The 15,980-nt window shown below is 39.6% G+C and overlaps 1 protein-coding gene across 4 annotated transcripts in view; it reads left to right on the forward strand.

The window, feature by feature from the left end:
• The window catches only part of col11a1a (collagen, type XI, alpha 1a), a 363,765-nt gene that overhangs the window by 231,641 nt on the left and 116,144 nt on the right, over positions 1 to 15,980 (forward strand). For all 4 annotated transcript variants that reach the window (XM_034171602.1, XM_034171606.1, XM_034171594.1 and 1 more), the window contains 2 exons: positions 185 to 238; positions 8,297 to 8,404. In XM_034171602.1, the coding sequence (XP_034027493.1) occupies positions 185 to 238; positions 8,297 to 8,404 (162 nt within the window). The remainder of the gene's footprint in view (positions 1 to 184; positions 239 to 8,296; positions 8,405 to 15,980) is intronic.

Here is a 15,980-nt window from a genome sequence, read left to right on the forward strand (position 1 = left end):
CAAACTGTAGCTGTGTTCTTGATTATGAGTAACTTAAATACAGCACAAAAGATGAATCCCTGCCTATCAGCTGAGACAAAATCCACTGAAATCGCTTTTGATTCTTTACATGAATTTTAATTGTAAAGCATTGTATTTCACTGTTATTCCTGTGTAAACAAGAATGTACATTCTGTTCCTTTAGGGATTCCAAGGAAAAACGGTCCACCAGGTCCAGGAGGTGTTGTCGGGGCCCCAGGTAAAAGAATTATTCACTCATTCTTTCATTTTCTGTACCCACTTTTTACAATTAAGGGTCATGAGGAGTCAGCGCATATCCCACCAGTCGCTGGCAAGAGGAGGGGTGCACCCTGGACAAGACACCTGTCACAGGGCTATCATAAATACCACTCACTCATCTTCAACTGCTTACTCCAATTAAGGGTCACGGGGGGCTGGAACCTATCCCAGCAGTCATAGGACATGAGTCCAGGTACATCCTGGACAGGACGCCAGTCTGTCGCACCACCACATATAGACAAACAAACACATACACACCCGTACACACACCTACGGGCAACTTAAATTTTCCAGTCCACCTAACCTGCATGTCTTTGGATGTGGGATGAAGCCGGAGCACTCAGAGGGAACCCACACAAACACGGAGAGAACATGCAAACTCCACACAGAAAGGCAACAGGTGGGAATCAATCCCATGACTTTCTTTCTGTGAGGCAACAGTCCTGTGTTTATCTGCATTTAACTATGCTGAAATGCAGTTGTGGGCAGTGTTTTGCCAAAGAAAAATTAATTGGCAACATTATTAGACTATTAATTAAAAATGAGTTCTTGTCCTATTAAAATATTTTCCTACCTAAAAAAAAAACAAACAAATGACAAGGAAAACATAATTCAAGTCACTTTTTAATATTGTAACCCAGAATATTAGATTTTCCATTCTGGTATGATAAGAAAAAAAAAAAACTGAGTTTCACTTAAATGTACAACCCCTGGCAATAATTATGGAATCACCGGCCTCGGAGGATGTTCATTCAGTTGTTTAATTTTGTAGAAAAAAAGCAGATCACAGACATGACACAAAACTAAAGTCATTTCAAATGGCAACTTTCTGGCTTTAAGAAACACTATAAGAAATCAGAAAAAATAATTGTGGCAGTCAGTAACGGTTACTTTTTTAGACCAAGCAGAGGAAAAAAATATGGACTCACTCAATTCTGAGGAATAAATTATGGAATCACCCTGTAAATTTTCATCCCCAAAACTAACACCTGCATCATATCAGATCTGCTCGTTAGTCTGCATCTAAAAAGGAGTGATCACACCTTGGAGAGCTGTTGCACCAAGTGGACTGACATGAATCATGGCTCCAACACATGAGATGTCAATTGAAACAAAGGAGAGGATTATCTTAAAAGAGGGTAAATCATCATGCAATGTTGCAAAAGTTGTTGGTTGTTCACAGTCAGCTGTGTCTAAACTCTGGACCAAATACAAACAACATGGGAAGGTTGTTAAAGGCAAACATACTGGTAGACCAAGGAAGACATCAAAGCATCAAGACAGAAAACTTAAAACAATATGTCTCAAAAATCGAAAATGCACAACAAAACAAATGAGGAAAGAATGGGAGGAAACTGAAGTCAACGTCTGTGACCGAACTGTAAGAAACCGCCTAAAGGAAATGGGATTTACATACAGAAAAGCTAAATGAAAGCCATCATTAACACCTAAACAGAAAAAAACAAGGTTACAATGGGCTAAGGAAAAGCAATCGTGGACTGTGGATGACTGGATGAAAGTCATATTCAGTGATGAATCTCGAATCTGCATTGGGCAAGGTGATGATGCTGGAACTTTTGTTTGGTGTCGTTCCAGTGAGATTTATAAAGATCATCATCAATAAATGCACAAGTTTACGTTGATATTTTGGACACTTTTCTTATCCCATCAATTGAAAGGATGTTTGGGGATGATGAAATCATTTTTCAAGAAGATTATGCATCTTGCCATAGAGCAAAAACTGTGAAAACATTCCTGGCAAAAAGACACATAGGGTCAATGTCATGGCCTGCAAATAGTCCGGATCTTAATCCAATTGAAAATCTTTGGTGGAAGTTGAAGAAAATGGTCCATGACAAGGCTCCAACCTGCAAAGCTGATCTGGCGACAGCAATCAGAGAAAGTTGGAGCCAGATTGATGAAGAGTACTGTTTGTCACTCATTAAGTCCATACCTCAGAGACTGCAAGCTGTTATAAAAGCCAGAGGTGGTGCAACAAAATACTTGTGATGTGTTGGAGCGTTCTTTTGTTTTTCATGATTCCATAATTTTTTCCTCAGAATTGAATGATTCCATATTATTTTCCCTCTGCTTGGTCTAAAAAAGTAACCGTTACTGACTGCCACATTTTTTTTTCCTGATTTCTTGTAGTGTTTCTTAAAGCCAGAAAGTTGCCATTTGAAATGACTTTAGTTTTGTGTCATGTCTGTGATCTGCTTTTTTCTACAAAATTAAACAACTGAATGAACATCCTCCGAGGCCGGTGATTCCATAATTTTTGCCAGGGGTTGTACTAAGTTCATTTAACCTCCTAAGACCCGGAGGTTCTCATGAAACAAAACTATAGTATTAGTATTATGGTCTAGACAACCAAAAATGTCATGTCCACATATGTGGATGCCGGGCCCTAGGAGGTTAAATGTACTAAGGTTGGTGTATGACGCTTTCCTCTGATACTATGAGTTAAGATTTCAGAATCCTTTAGGATGTCACAGGCAGAAGGCATTAGCAGTTCAAATCAATCAATCAATTGTTTTTATATAGCGCCAAATCACAACAAACAGTTGCCCCAAGGCGCTTTATATTGTAAGGCAAGGCCATACAATAATTATGTAAAACCCCAACGGTCAAACGACCCCTGTTAGCAAGCACTTGGCTACAGTGGGAAGGAAAAACTCCCTTTTAACAGGAAGAAACCTCCAGCAGAACCAGGCTCAGGGAGGGGCAGTCTTCTGCTGGGACTGGTTGGGGCTGAGGGAGGAGAACCAGGAAAAAGACATGCTGTGGAGGGGAGCAGAGATCGATCACTAATGATTAAATGCAGAGTGGTGCATACAGAGCAAAAAGAGAAAGAAACAGTGCATCATGGGAACCCCCCAGCAGTCTACATCTATAGCAGCATAACTAAGGGATGGTTCAGGGTCACCTGATCCAGCCCTAACTATAAGCTTTAGCAAAAAGGAAAGTTTTAAGCCTAATCTTAAAAGTAGAGAGGGTGTCTGTCTCCCTGATCTGAATTGGGAGCTGGTTCCACAGGAGAGGAGCCTGAAAGCTGAAGGCTGTGCCTCCCATTCTACTGTTACAAACCATAGGAACTACAAGTAAGCCTGCAGTCTGAGAGCGAAGCGCTCTATTGGGGTGATATGGTACTACGAGGTCCCTAAGATAAGATGGGACCTGATTATTCACAACCTTATAAGTAATAAGAAGAATTTTAAATTCTATTCTAGAATTAACAGGAAGCCAATGAAGAGAGGCAAATATGGGTGAGATATGCTCTCTCCTTCTAGTCCCCGTCAGTACTCTAGCTGCAGCATTTTGAATTAACTGAAGGCTTTTTAGGGAACTTTTAGGACAACCTGATAATAATGAATTACAATAGTCCAGCCTAGAGGAAATAAATGCATGAATTAGTTTTTCAGCATCACTCTGAGACAAGACCTTTCTGATTTTAGAGATATTGCGCAAATGCAAAAAAGCAGTCCTACATATTTGTTTAATATGCGCATTGAATGACATATCCTGATCAAAAATGACTCCAAGATTTCTCACAGTATTACTAGAGGTCAGGGTAATGCCATCCAGAGTAAGGATCTGGTTAGACACCATGTTTCTAAGATTTGTGGGGCCAAGTACAATAACTTCAGTTTATCTGAGTTTAAAAGCAGGAAATTAGAGGTCATCCATGTCTTTATGTCTGTAAGACAATCCTGCAGTTTAGCTAATTGGTGTGTGTCCTCTGGCTTCATGGATAGATAAAGCTGGGTATCATCTGCGTAACAATGAAAATTTAAGCAATACCGTCTAATAATACTGCCTAAGGGAAGCATGTATAAAGTGAATAAAATTGGTCCTAGCACAGAACCTTGTGGAACTCCATAATTAACTTTAGTCTGTGAAGAAGATTCCCCATTTACATGAACAAATTGTAATCTATTAGACAAATATGATTCAAACCACCACAGCACAGTGCCTTTAATACCTATGGCATGCTCTAATCTCTGTAATAAAATTTTATGGTCAACAGTATCAAAAGCAGCACTGAGGTCTAACAGAACAAGCACAGAGATGAGTCCACTGTCCGAGGCCATAAGAAGATCATTTGTAACCTTCACTAATGCTGTTTCTGTACTATGATGAATTCTAAAACCTGACTGAAACTCTTCAAATAGACCATTCCTCTGCAGATGATCAGTTAGCTGTTTTACAACTACCCTTTCAAGAATTTTTGAGAGAAAAGGAAGGTTGGAGATTGGCCTATAATTAGCTAAGATAGCTGGGTCAAGTGATGGCTTTTTAAGTAATGGTTTAATTACTGCCACCTTAAAAGCCTGTGGTACATAGCCAACTAACAAAGATAGATTGATCATATTTAAGATCGAAGCATTAAATAATGGTAGGGCTTCCTTGAGCAGCCTGGTAGGAATGGGGTCTAATAGACATGTTGATGGTTTGGATGAAGTAACTAATGAAAATAACTCAGACAGAACAATCAGAGAGAAAGAGTCTAACCAAATACCGGCATCACTGAAAGCAGCCAAAGATAATGATACATCTTTGGGATGGTTATGAGTAATTTTTTCTCTAATAGTTAAAATTTTGTTAGCAAAGAAAGTCATGAAGTCATTACTAGTTAAAGTTAATGGAATACTCAGCTCAATAGAGCTCTAACTCTTTGTCAGCCTGGCTACAGTGCTGAAAAGAAACCTGGGGTTGTTCTTATTTTCTTCAATTAGTGATGAGTAGAAAGATGTCCTAGCTTTACGGAGGGCTTTTTTATAGAGCAACAGACTCTTTTCCAGGCTAAGTGAAGATCTTCTAAATTAGTGAGACGCCATTTCCTCTCCAACTTACGGGTTATCTGCTTTAAGCTACGAGTTTGTTGCTACGAAATGGATTACTCAGTTATGGGTACTTGGTTACTGTCAGCTAATCTCATGTTAACCAGTTAGTTACGAAGATACTGCTGTTGTAACACTCCTGGTTACTGGGAGCTACTCATTTACATTTACTCTTTTCAGTGTCCAGCAGCAGTTACTTTCTGCAGCTGCAGTTACTGTTACTCCAGTTATGTACCGGAAATTCAATTTCTACTACCTTTAAGTTGATCAGTGATCAAAAGCAAGATATGTCCTTTGATCTGGATCCACCCCACATTTGAATCAGATCAATGATCAAAGGCAAGATCTATCCTTTGATATGGATCAACGCCATATTTAAATTAGATCAATGATCAATAGCAATAGCTATCCCTTGATGGAACCAAGCCATATTTGAATTTGCTTTTCAAGTTTACAAATTCCAAAGACCAACAAATATCACTGATATTGTTCAGTGTCTTTTTGAAATACCCTGCTGATAGAAAAAATAAAATCAAACAAGATAAAATACGATATCGTCCCCTTTATCCAGATCCAACACAAGATGCAATCAGCGCATTCTGGCCAAAAGTCTACCTCTCCACCAAATGTCATGGGAACTGTTTATGTACTTTTAGATATCTTGCTGACTACCTACCAAACTAACTAACTAGCTAACAAACAATCAAACAGAGAGACAGGCAAATGGCAGTGGAAGCATACTGTCATCAGGGTAGAATTGTAACACCCCTGTCACACCTTGATATGCCAGTGTATGCCGACCGTATTAAAGACGGTGGCATACACTGGCATATGTCTAATATGTTATGGGTATGTTTTCTATAAGTTAAGCACATGCTGAAGCATGCTGATATACGTCAATACGGTGAGTACAGTAAAAATTTTGGGCATGCACAATATTTTCGACGTATGCCATCATATGGCTCATACGTGAGCAATACAGTAATTGTTGGTTGTTGTAATTGTTGGCACATGTCTCTTGTAAGTTATTCATGAATCAAAATATATCCATTGATGCTGTCTACTGATTGGCTGAACAACTGAAAGCTGCAGCCCTCATGCGAACAATTCAGACTGTTACAAATATCCACATAAAGCATCCTGATTTTGGAAAATGACATCTGAAAATGCTTTATGGCCCAGTCACACGGCACACGACGATTCCTGAACGAAGGGGAAAAGTAAAAAAACGTTACAATTCGTTGAGAAAAGGTGGACGAAAGAGCTTTTATCACCGAACAGTCTGCGAAGCAAGAGCGCAAAAGGGATGAAAGAGGAACTTAACAAAACCGAAGCTCATGATCTCAACGAAACGCGCCTGGAGCCACTGCTGGAGCAGAGCGTGTCTGCTCCAGCACTCGGCGCTGGAACGGAGCTCATAGCGCCTGAGTCCTGGAGAAACTGCAAACAGAATCTGTGGAGATGTCGATGGACCACCTGCTTTGGTTCCTTGTCCAGAACAAAAGAGGGATCATCTCCATCATCATCAGAATCCACACTATCTGTCGACACGATGCGTGCTCCGTCGTGCTCCAATTTTAAAAAAAAAAAGTGTTCCGTGGTCACATATACGGTATATTGATTTATAACAGAAAACTGTCAAAAGGGAGAATAAATATAAGTGTAAAGATGATTGAATATATCAGAACAGTAAATTGATCAGTGTGTGAACGCGCGCATTGACTCACGTGCGGTTATTTCCACCAACTGATCACTGATCCACAACGTGAATTCTTCCTTCCAGAACAGCTCTTTATATCATCATTTTGATTCATCTGCCTGTTGCCACATGTACAGAAGGACTGGATTATCATTCCTACACTCATATTGTTATATTTAATACAATAAGCGCATGCAGCAGCTCCTGCTGCCGCTGATGCTGCATTCAAGTACCGTCGGAAATTACACAACTTTTTCGCTGTTTCAAATTCAACAGTTGCTGGTGGCAAAATAATTAATTATATCCACACAAAAGATTAATTCTGGCCTATGTAATGTGCCTGAGCCCATTGAAGCTGCCCCCCCACACAGATAAAAAATCCAAGCAAGCAGGCTGAGTTTGCCCTGTAATTTCCGACGGTACATGAAGCAGCAGCAGCCTCCGCGCTCACAAACCGGCTTCTGCGCTGTGTGAAAACGTTCAGCTGCTCAAACGAAGTCAAATTAAACAATAACGTTACAAAAACTACACAAACGATTAAAAAACATCAAGAACGACAGCAAAACGAAACACAGACAAACTGAGGTTTTCATTGCCCTTCGTTCAAATTTTTCAACAGTTTAAAAATCCTGACGAAGCGCCAGCTGCAGGAACGAAGCTGCGCGAAGGTTAAACGATGTCAACGACAGTCAATGAAAGTCCAGATTTCTTGTTTTGTCAGGGCTTCGTCACCCTTCCTGAAGTGCCGTGTGACTGGGCCATTAGTTCCTTGTCGTGGCTGAAGAAACATAGCATTTTAAAAGAAGTCCCTTGGTGGTTTGTTTCTCAGCCTGAACCAGAGAATTCCGGCACAAGAAAATTAACTCATTTTAAAAGTTGAAAGCGTCACAGTGCCTCATTCATTCATGTCAGTGTTTATCATAGACGTCAGTCAATTCTTCAGCATTCTTCCCGCAATGTAAATAAATCACATGATCCACAAGACAAAAATAAATAAATTAAATTTACATAATGTTAAATGAATCTGTTTGACATGTGTGTGGAGGGAGAGGCCGCGTGACAGCATACGCGTGCTCGATAATGTGCCCATCAATATTTCCATGTTCCACCTACCAGACAAAAGGGTAAAGGGTTGGAAATGCAAACCAAGTCAGACTTAATTGTTCCCGCTCTTACCATATCATACTGACCCGAACCGCTCGGTAGAAATGGGGCTGTCAGCATACGCCGGCTAAATTGTCATGGTGTGACAGCTGCATAAATTATTCAACATATCCAGTGTATTTGCCGCATACATTTTATTTTCATACGATGGCATATGCTGGCTAAATCGTCAAGGTGTGACAGGGCCCTTAGTTTTTCCTTTATGAGGTCAGTGTGCATGAAAATGTTGCAAAATGTCAACTTCCATCGACAAGCTGTAGTGTGCAACTGCAAGTTACCAGTCTGAACATTAAACTGTGTCGTGGTGTCACAGGGACCTACTGGTGAAACAGGTCCTGTTGGTGAAAGAGGCCATCCTGGACCCCCTGGCCCACCTGGAGAACAGGGTCTTCCAGGTGCCGGTGGCAAGGAAGGAGCAAAGGTTAGTAAAGTGAACATTAAATCTACATTCCATTTTTTTGCACTGAAAAGGATGTTATAGTCTTGTTTGCACCTAATGTAGAGGATGAGGTTGATGTGAATCAAAAATAATTTTTCCTTGAAATAAAGGGAAATTTGCTGTAACATTAAATGAACATTTGATTAAAAGAAATATTTTCATTTCTCAAATATAAATGCTTACAACTGTGTCTTCTTATTTGTATGAAACACACATCTTTGTTTTTCTCATGCACTCATAAATTTTTTGTTAAATTAGTTTTACATTGATCAGAGGAAACCAGAGAGATGGCTAAAGAGATCAACTGCACCGAGGTGGGCTACATATTGGAATCTTGCTGTTTAAGTTATCATTCAAGATTTGATTTTGCAGGCTGAGCCATCTGCATTCACTAGTAGTCGTGTTTCTGAAGGGTATGTAAGGTTTCATAGACTAATGTGCTTAAATAAAACTTCAATAAACTAAGCTTTCGCTATGCCAATAAATTCATCCAGAAATACACTCAAGTAAACTTCATCTCTTCAGGATTCTGTATAAATTCTGAACATACCGTAGCTCGTATTTAGAGAGCATCTGACTAAAGTTTCTCCTGAGACCTATCGTGCAACCATTATGAACAGACAGGAGCCATTTTGGAGACATATAGGCTGTTCCAAACTAACCCCCAACTCCCAGTACCATTCAGTGTCCCCTCCTTACCACCATTTCCCCCAAGCCCTAGCGTCTCGTGCTTTCATTTTCTCCTTGCCTTTCCAAAGCAGACAGCTAAATCAAGTCCGTGGGCTAACTCCGAACCTGCCGCCACTCACACTCCCACTTTCCATTCAGCTCAGGGCTGTGCATCAGTATGCCAGGGACAATCTGTGGAGGTCTTGGCAGCAGAGGTCTTGGCAGCAGAGCCCAAATCCTCTTATACCTCTCAAGCCCACTCTTCTCTTCTGTGCCTCCCTGTTTGCAGATAAAGTCAGGCTGCCAATGTTAAAGAAAAGACAATGAAGCCAAAAGTAACTTTTTCTGAGGTAAAATGTTCTTGTTTAAGAAAGTTTATGAATAAAATTAACCAAAAGGTAAGTGAGGCTGCCAAATAATTATTAGCATTATTCTTTTTATTTAGAGATGGAGCATTTTTAGTACTAGGACAGAGTATCAGCTAAAGGTCTGAAACAGTGTGGAGGCTGAACAAATTTAAACAGATTAATAACCTCATGGTGGAGCCAAAACTAAAAACCAAAGCAGCTTTTGATAGGTTGTTGGTAGTGATAAGGGAACAGTTATAGTTACAGAAGTTAAGGAAAGGGTATTCATTATGGTCAAGATTAGGTTAAGTTTCATGTGGTGGTCATGCTTAATGTTTGGCTGTAATTCTATTCCATGTGTAATATTGGGGGCATAACTCATATTGTGTCTTGACATGATGTTGGAGCCAACAATAAGAGCATAAAGGTGCCTTGACACTTGCACAAATTTAATAAATGCACTGGCACACAATCTGCCGTGCCAGAGAGTAAACCTATTGTAAACTCGTTAACTGTCCGCGGCTGCGTGCAAGTACGCAAAGAAAGTTTTGAAATGTTCAAAATCTCTGGCACGCATTATTTTTGTGAACTACATGTGAACATTGCACAAGCTATTCAAAAACAGTGTGTCTCTGTGACTCATTGCATCAGTGCAGCTCATCTGAACAATTATGACGAGATGTTAAATCTATAATAAACATAATTTTACAGATACTCCTAAGAAGGAATGAAAATGCAACTGTTTTACCAAGCCATTACAATATAAATATTATAAATACTTACCTTTGAGACGATTCCAAATGCATTCTACACATCACGAAGCGCACTAGAACAGCTGCAGGTGTAGAAAATTCGTCTATGATTCCGAAGCAATTAGAGGCGATTTCATCATCCAAATTCTGAGAGTAAATGATTAATCTGCTACAAAATAAATATGTTGTAAAATGCAGCGTCCAGCGCCACAAAGCGTGGCATCCAGTGAGTCACATCAGCACGATGAATTGCGTGTCAGTGCAGGGGTTAAATGCGTGCCAGTGTCAAGGTGGTTTAACTTTTGTTAGGTTGGAGGCAGGGATTATGGTAATAATTTAAGTGATCATTAAGGGTTAAAGTAAGCATGGTGGTTATGGTTAGGGGATATTTTTGGTGGTGGTCAAGGTAAATGTTAGGATAAGATAAAAGTTAAGAACAGAGTTTAATCATGTCCTGCTCTAATACTGTTGCATTACTGCATTAGTACCTCAGCACTCTCAGATTCACCAGTCAGAACTAACTCCACTGTGGAACCGCCCCGGGTCCTGGATGACAACCACCAAGGAATACAACTAGTCCATTCCTGCCTACTAAAAGTACAAATGTATTTTTTTTATTTAAATTATACAGGGTAACACAATTCAGGTAACACCTGTTTTACAATGTGGCCCTGTATGGGTAAAAGCAACAACAGCAAATAAAACAGATCAAATAAGACTGCACGTAATACAGTATGAACAAGTAAGAAAATGTAGTGTGGCACAATACTTAAGTGACTCGATGTTATGTGGCACATCCTTTAACACTCTCAGCATGGAATTACAAATAGTAGGCCCATGGAAATAAAATGTGTTTTAGGTGACCTCTTTAGTTACTATGGGCCCAAAAAGATCATTGGGCTTACATTTCCTGAAATTCTGTGATTGATTTCAATTGCCATAATATTTCATTACAAACATGCGGCAGAACAAGTCCATGAATACTCTTGAACTCAACAATGACAAAATAATCTCTTCTTTGTGTAACATTTAACAATTTTCATTCCTTTACCAGATCAATACCTCATCAGTGTACATATCCATAAGTGTTCATAATAGCTCTATAGCCCTTTTCTGCATTCTCTGTACCTCAGCAATATTTTGGTCAGAACTGAAACCCATACGGTAATGGCTGAGTCATATTTTTTGTTGCAGTATACTCTTATATAACTGAATTAATGAATCAAAGGAAGAAATTTTCTAAGTCGACAAATGTCCATACCATACTATTGAGTTGTTTGCAAAGGTCTTCTTGTGTTTACTCCAATTCATATGCTTATCAAGCTGTACACCCAAGTATTTACAGTTTCAACACAACCTATTATTTGTCACACCAAAAATGTGATATGTACGCAATCCTCTTGGCCTTTTTCAGTTGCTATGCTCTTTCCTGTTCCCATCCTGAGTACCTGTACACTTGGATAATGCTGAAAGAAGCATGACACAAAGCCAAAATGTCATACTTGACATCCAACACAATGGAAATGGGTACAGCCTCATCTGAGTCTCCATAAGTAACTATTCATTTGACACAAAGTCATTCCAGGGTACCCAGTGAACCTCCAAAGATAGCTAGTCCCAAAGACATCCAGCCATCACTTTAAATCACTGGTTGGGATCCAGGTTTCATAACCATACAATATGACAGGGAGCTGCAGAACCCAATATGCTTAGAGCTTCATTTCCCTGAAACGGTATCAGTATCGACAAACTCTCCTGTCTACCTCATGACTCCATACGTTCGTCCTAGGAGTATCAAAATCACAAAACATTCAACACTTTCAAACGGGTACCTTATACGCCTTTAATCACCAAGTCCAAATACCCATGAAAAATTTTGATGTAGACCTTGTTCTGACTGCCAGGAAAAATCCAGTTTATGTTGCATATCTGATTTGAATCTAATTCCATATTACAAGGTCTGGACAGTCAGAAGATGCCTGAACTCTGTTTTTGCAAAACCTGTTTTGAGCCTCATTTATAGGTACTTTAAAATGCCATTCATATCTCATTTTTGCAATCTGCTTCGGTCTGATCTCTCAGACCAGTCTCAAATCATACAATCAGCATCATTTTTTTTTTTTTTTCTGAAAAGATCACAGCATCATCTGCAGTTAAAGTTACTTAATCTTTCCACATTGACAAAGGTACCTAAGTTGCTGAATTCATAACCCTATCGAACATAATCTACACTGTCTGTGTACAGCATATGGCTATACATTTATTCACACGTGTAACTTCCATTCGAACAGCTTGTGATGTGTAGGATGTATTCTTCAATTAGGAAGAAAGTGTCACAAAGCCATACCATTTCACTGACCACTGAATGCTCCCCACACATCATATACTGGTTTCCTCACTATCAGTGTGCAACATCAAAGTCCCTGATAAAGTAAAGTGGTGGCCTAAAGGGAAGAGAAGTGGCTATGTGACCGGAGGGTCATGAATCAGATCCTCTGCCCAAATGGATAAGCCTGGATAGAGAAGATGAAAGAACAGCACTCTCATTACCACATCTGAAACATTACACAGAGCAGGCTATTCCCCACTGGTAAATGGTAAAATGCGCTGCATTTATATGGCTTACATTCACCATTCACTCACGTACCAACGTCAGGGTGCTGCCATGAAAGGCTCTCAATTGCACACTTGCAGCACCTCGGGGATTCAAGACCTTGGCCAAGGGTAACTTTGTGACAGCAATAGAGAATTGAATCTTTGAACTCTCTTGTCACAAAGCTGCTTCTCTAACATTTGGACCACTGTGTTGTCCCCTGTCCAAAACCATTTTTGTTGAGTTTTTCACGCTATTTTGTCTGCAGATGGAAGCAAGGCAACAGTAAAATGATTAATTATTTGCAATTATGAGGAAAAAACCCACATTATGTTTGCTAGGGGTCCTCATGTAAGAACCTTTCTGTGAGGACAGTCGCTTTGCATTCTTACCCATGTCTGATACATTATATACAGAGGATGATTTTCTGTGCTGGTGTGACAGACCAGACTATACTGAAACCTTTAATCCCCAGCTGCTCCAGTGGAGCTGCTCAGTGGCTAACAGATCACACTGTGGCTGTATTGGGAAGCCTCTGGGTGAAGATGGGTGAGTGTGAATAGGGTGTTTCTGAAATACAGAACATTGATGACACTGTCTGTAATGGTAAAAAATAAAATACAATACAAAAACAAAATCCAATTTTGAGTGCTGCAACAAGGAATCAGAGTACCGTGCTTTGTGACTGTCCAGGATCCAGAGTAAGCTCCAGGCTTCCAATGACATCCTGTCCTTGGCCATCAGAATTTTATCTGTATGCGGTGAAATTGTTGAACTTGCAGATACATTCATTTATCTTGGCAATGAGGTTCATGTCTCTAAGTCCTCAGTATTTGAGGTCAAGAGGCACCTTGGAAGTGTATTTGGAGACATGAGATCACTGTACAGATGCGTTTGTTGATACAGACATCTTGGTGGTACAGACACAACAACACCTGTTTGGAACATTCCACAGGTGAACAGGTTCATTGGAAACAGGTGAGTGTCATGAATGGGTATAAAAGGAGCATCTCCAAAAGTCTCAGCCGTTCCCAAACAAAGATGGGGCGAGGATCACCACTTTGTGAACAACTGCGTGAAAAAATAGTCCAACAGTTTAAGAACAATGTTTCTCAATGTTCAGTTGCAAGGAATTTAGGGATTCCATCATCTAGTTTCAGAGAATCTGGAAAACTTTCTACACATAAGCAGCAAGGCCAAAAACCAACATTGAATGCCTGTGACCTTTGATCCGTCAGGCAGCACTGGGCTTAGGAACACTTCAGAAAACCATTGTCAGTTAACACAGTTCATCGCTACATCTACAAGTGCAAGTTAAAACTCTAGCATACAAAGTGAAAGCCATACATCAATAACATCCAGAAATGCTGCAGCCTTCTCTGGGCCTGAGCTCATTTGAAATGGACAGACACAAAGTGGAAAAGTGTGCTGTGGTCTGATGAGTCCACATTTCAAATTGGTTTTGGAAATTATGGACGTCGTGTCCTCCAGACAAAAGAGGAAAAAGACCATCCAGATTGTTACCAGCACAAAGTTCAAAAGCCAGCATCTGTGATGGTATGGGGGTGTGTTAGTGCCCATGGCATGGGCAACTTACACATCTGTGATGGCACCCACCATCAATGCTGAAAGGTACAGCCAGGTTTTCAACACATGCTGCCATCCAAGCAATGTCTTTTTCTGCTTATTTCAGCAAGACAATGCACTTCATACCAGAGGATCCTCTATTCAAATCCTTGTCAGAACAAAAAAATCACTAAGGTGGCCTTTGGTCAGGTTCTTAACCTTCTGGGGTCCAGGGGTGTTAAATATAATGCCCATTTGTTGCATATGGGGTGATTCTTAGACTACGGGCACTTATTATGTCCTTTGATCATATTGTATGAAAAACAGAAAAAAGGGGAAATTTCACACTTTTATAGTTATCTTTACAATGAAAGTGTTTTAAGAAATTTGTTCTAGTAGTCTATGATGACTTTTTCACCTTGATCAGCATCATTATATGCAAATATTGCCGTTTTGTGCTTGTCCCACACCCAGACTTTTGATCTTCAATGATAAAAATGAATGCTAAAAAAGCATTTTTCTAATGTTTTAAAATATCTCTGAATAAAATATCAGTAAAATAAAACATAATTGGGGTATTCAGTGTCATACAACTGTTGTGATTTTTTAAACAAAATGTAGTTGTCCCACACTATTGCCGTAATTTCCACCACAACACTGTAATGTCCCTTTAAACAGTTTGTATGAAAGATTGTTTGGGTAGTTTCTATGGAGATAAACAGTGACATCAGAGCACATGTATATATCACCAAATCACAACAAACAATTGCCCCAAGGCGCTTTATATTGTAAGGCAATGGTGTGGTGGAAATTACATTTACAAGGCCAATAGTGCCCATAGTTAAAGAATCACCCTATGATGTTCACAACAATCTCAGCTTTAAGAATGCATTCACATATGTCTAGAACACTGTATGAAGAATTATTTTGGCTCTAAATCTGTAAAAATTAAATAAATTTTTAGAAAACTCTTAAAATCCTCAATTAAAAAACTACACCTTATTCATGTGGATGAACTGTTTCGGTGCTAGAAATAAGTTCACCAAAGTATTTGGCTCATACAAGTAGTGTAATATATGAAGATAGAATTTTTAATACAACCCCAATTCCAATGAAGTTGGGACGTTGTGTAAAATGTAAATAAAAACAGAATACAATGATTTGCAAATCTTCGTCAACCAATATTCAATTCAATACACCACAAAGAGAAGATATTAATGTTCAAACTGATAACTTTATGTTTTTGTGCAAATATTTGCTAATTTTGAAATGGATGCCTGTAACACATTCAAAAAAGCTGGGACAGTGGTATGTTGACCACTGTGTACCATCACCTTCCTCTAACAACACTCAATAAGAATTTGGGAACTGAGGACACTAATTGTTGAAGCTTTGTTGGTGGAATTCTTTCCCATTCTTGCTTGATGTACGACTTCAGCTGTTCAACAGTCCAGGGTCCCTGTTGCCGTATTTTGCGCTTCATAATGTGCCTCACATTTTCAATGGGTGACAGGTCTGGACTGCAGGCAGGCAGTCTAGTACCCTGCCACTCTTTTACTACGAAGCCACACTGTTGTAACACGTGCAGAATATGGCTTGGCATTGTCTTGCTAAAATAAGCAGGGACGTCC

This window comes from Thalassophryne amazonica, chromosome 1 (genome assembly GCF_902500255.1).
Source record: "Thalassophryne amazonica chromosome 1, fThaAma1.1, whole genome shotgun sequence".
NCBI lineage: Eukaryota > Metazoa > Chordata > Actinopteri > Batrachoidiformes > Batrachoididae > Thalassophryne > Thalassophryne amazonica.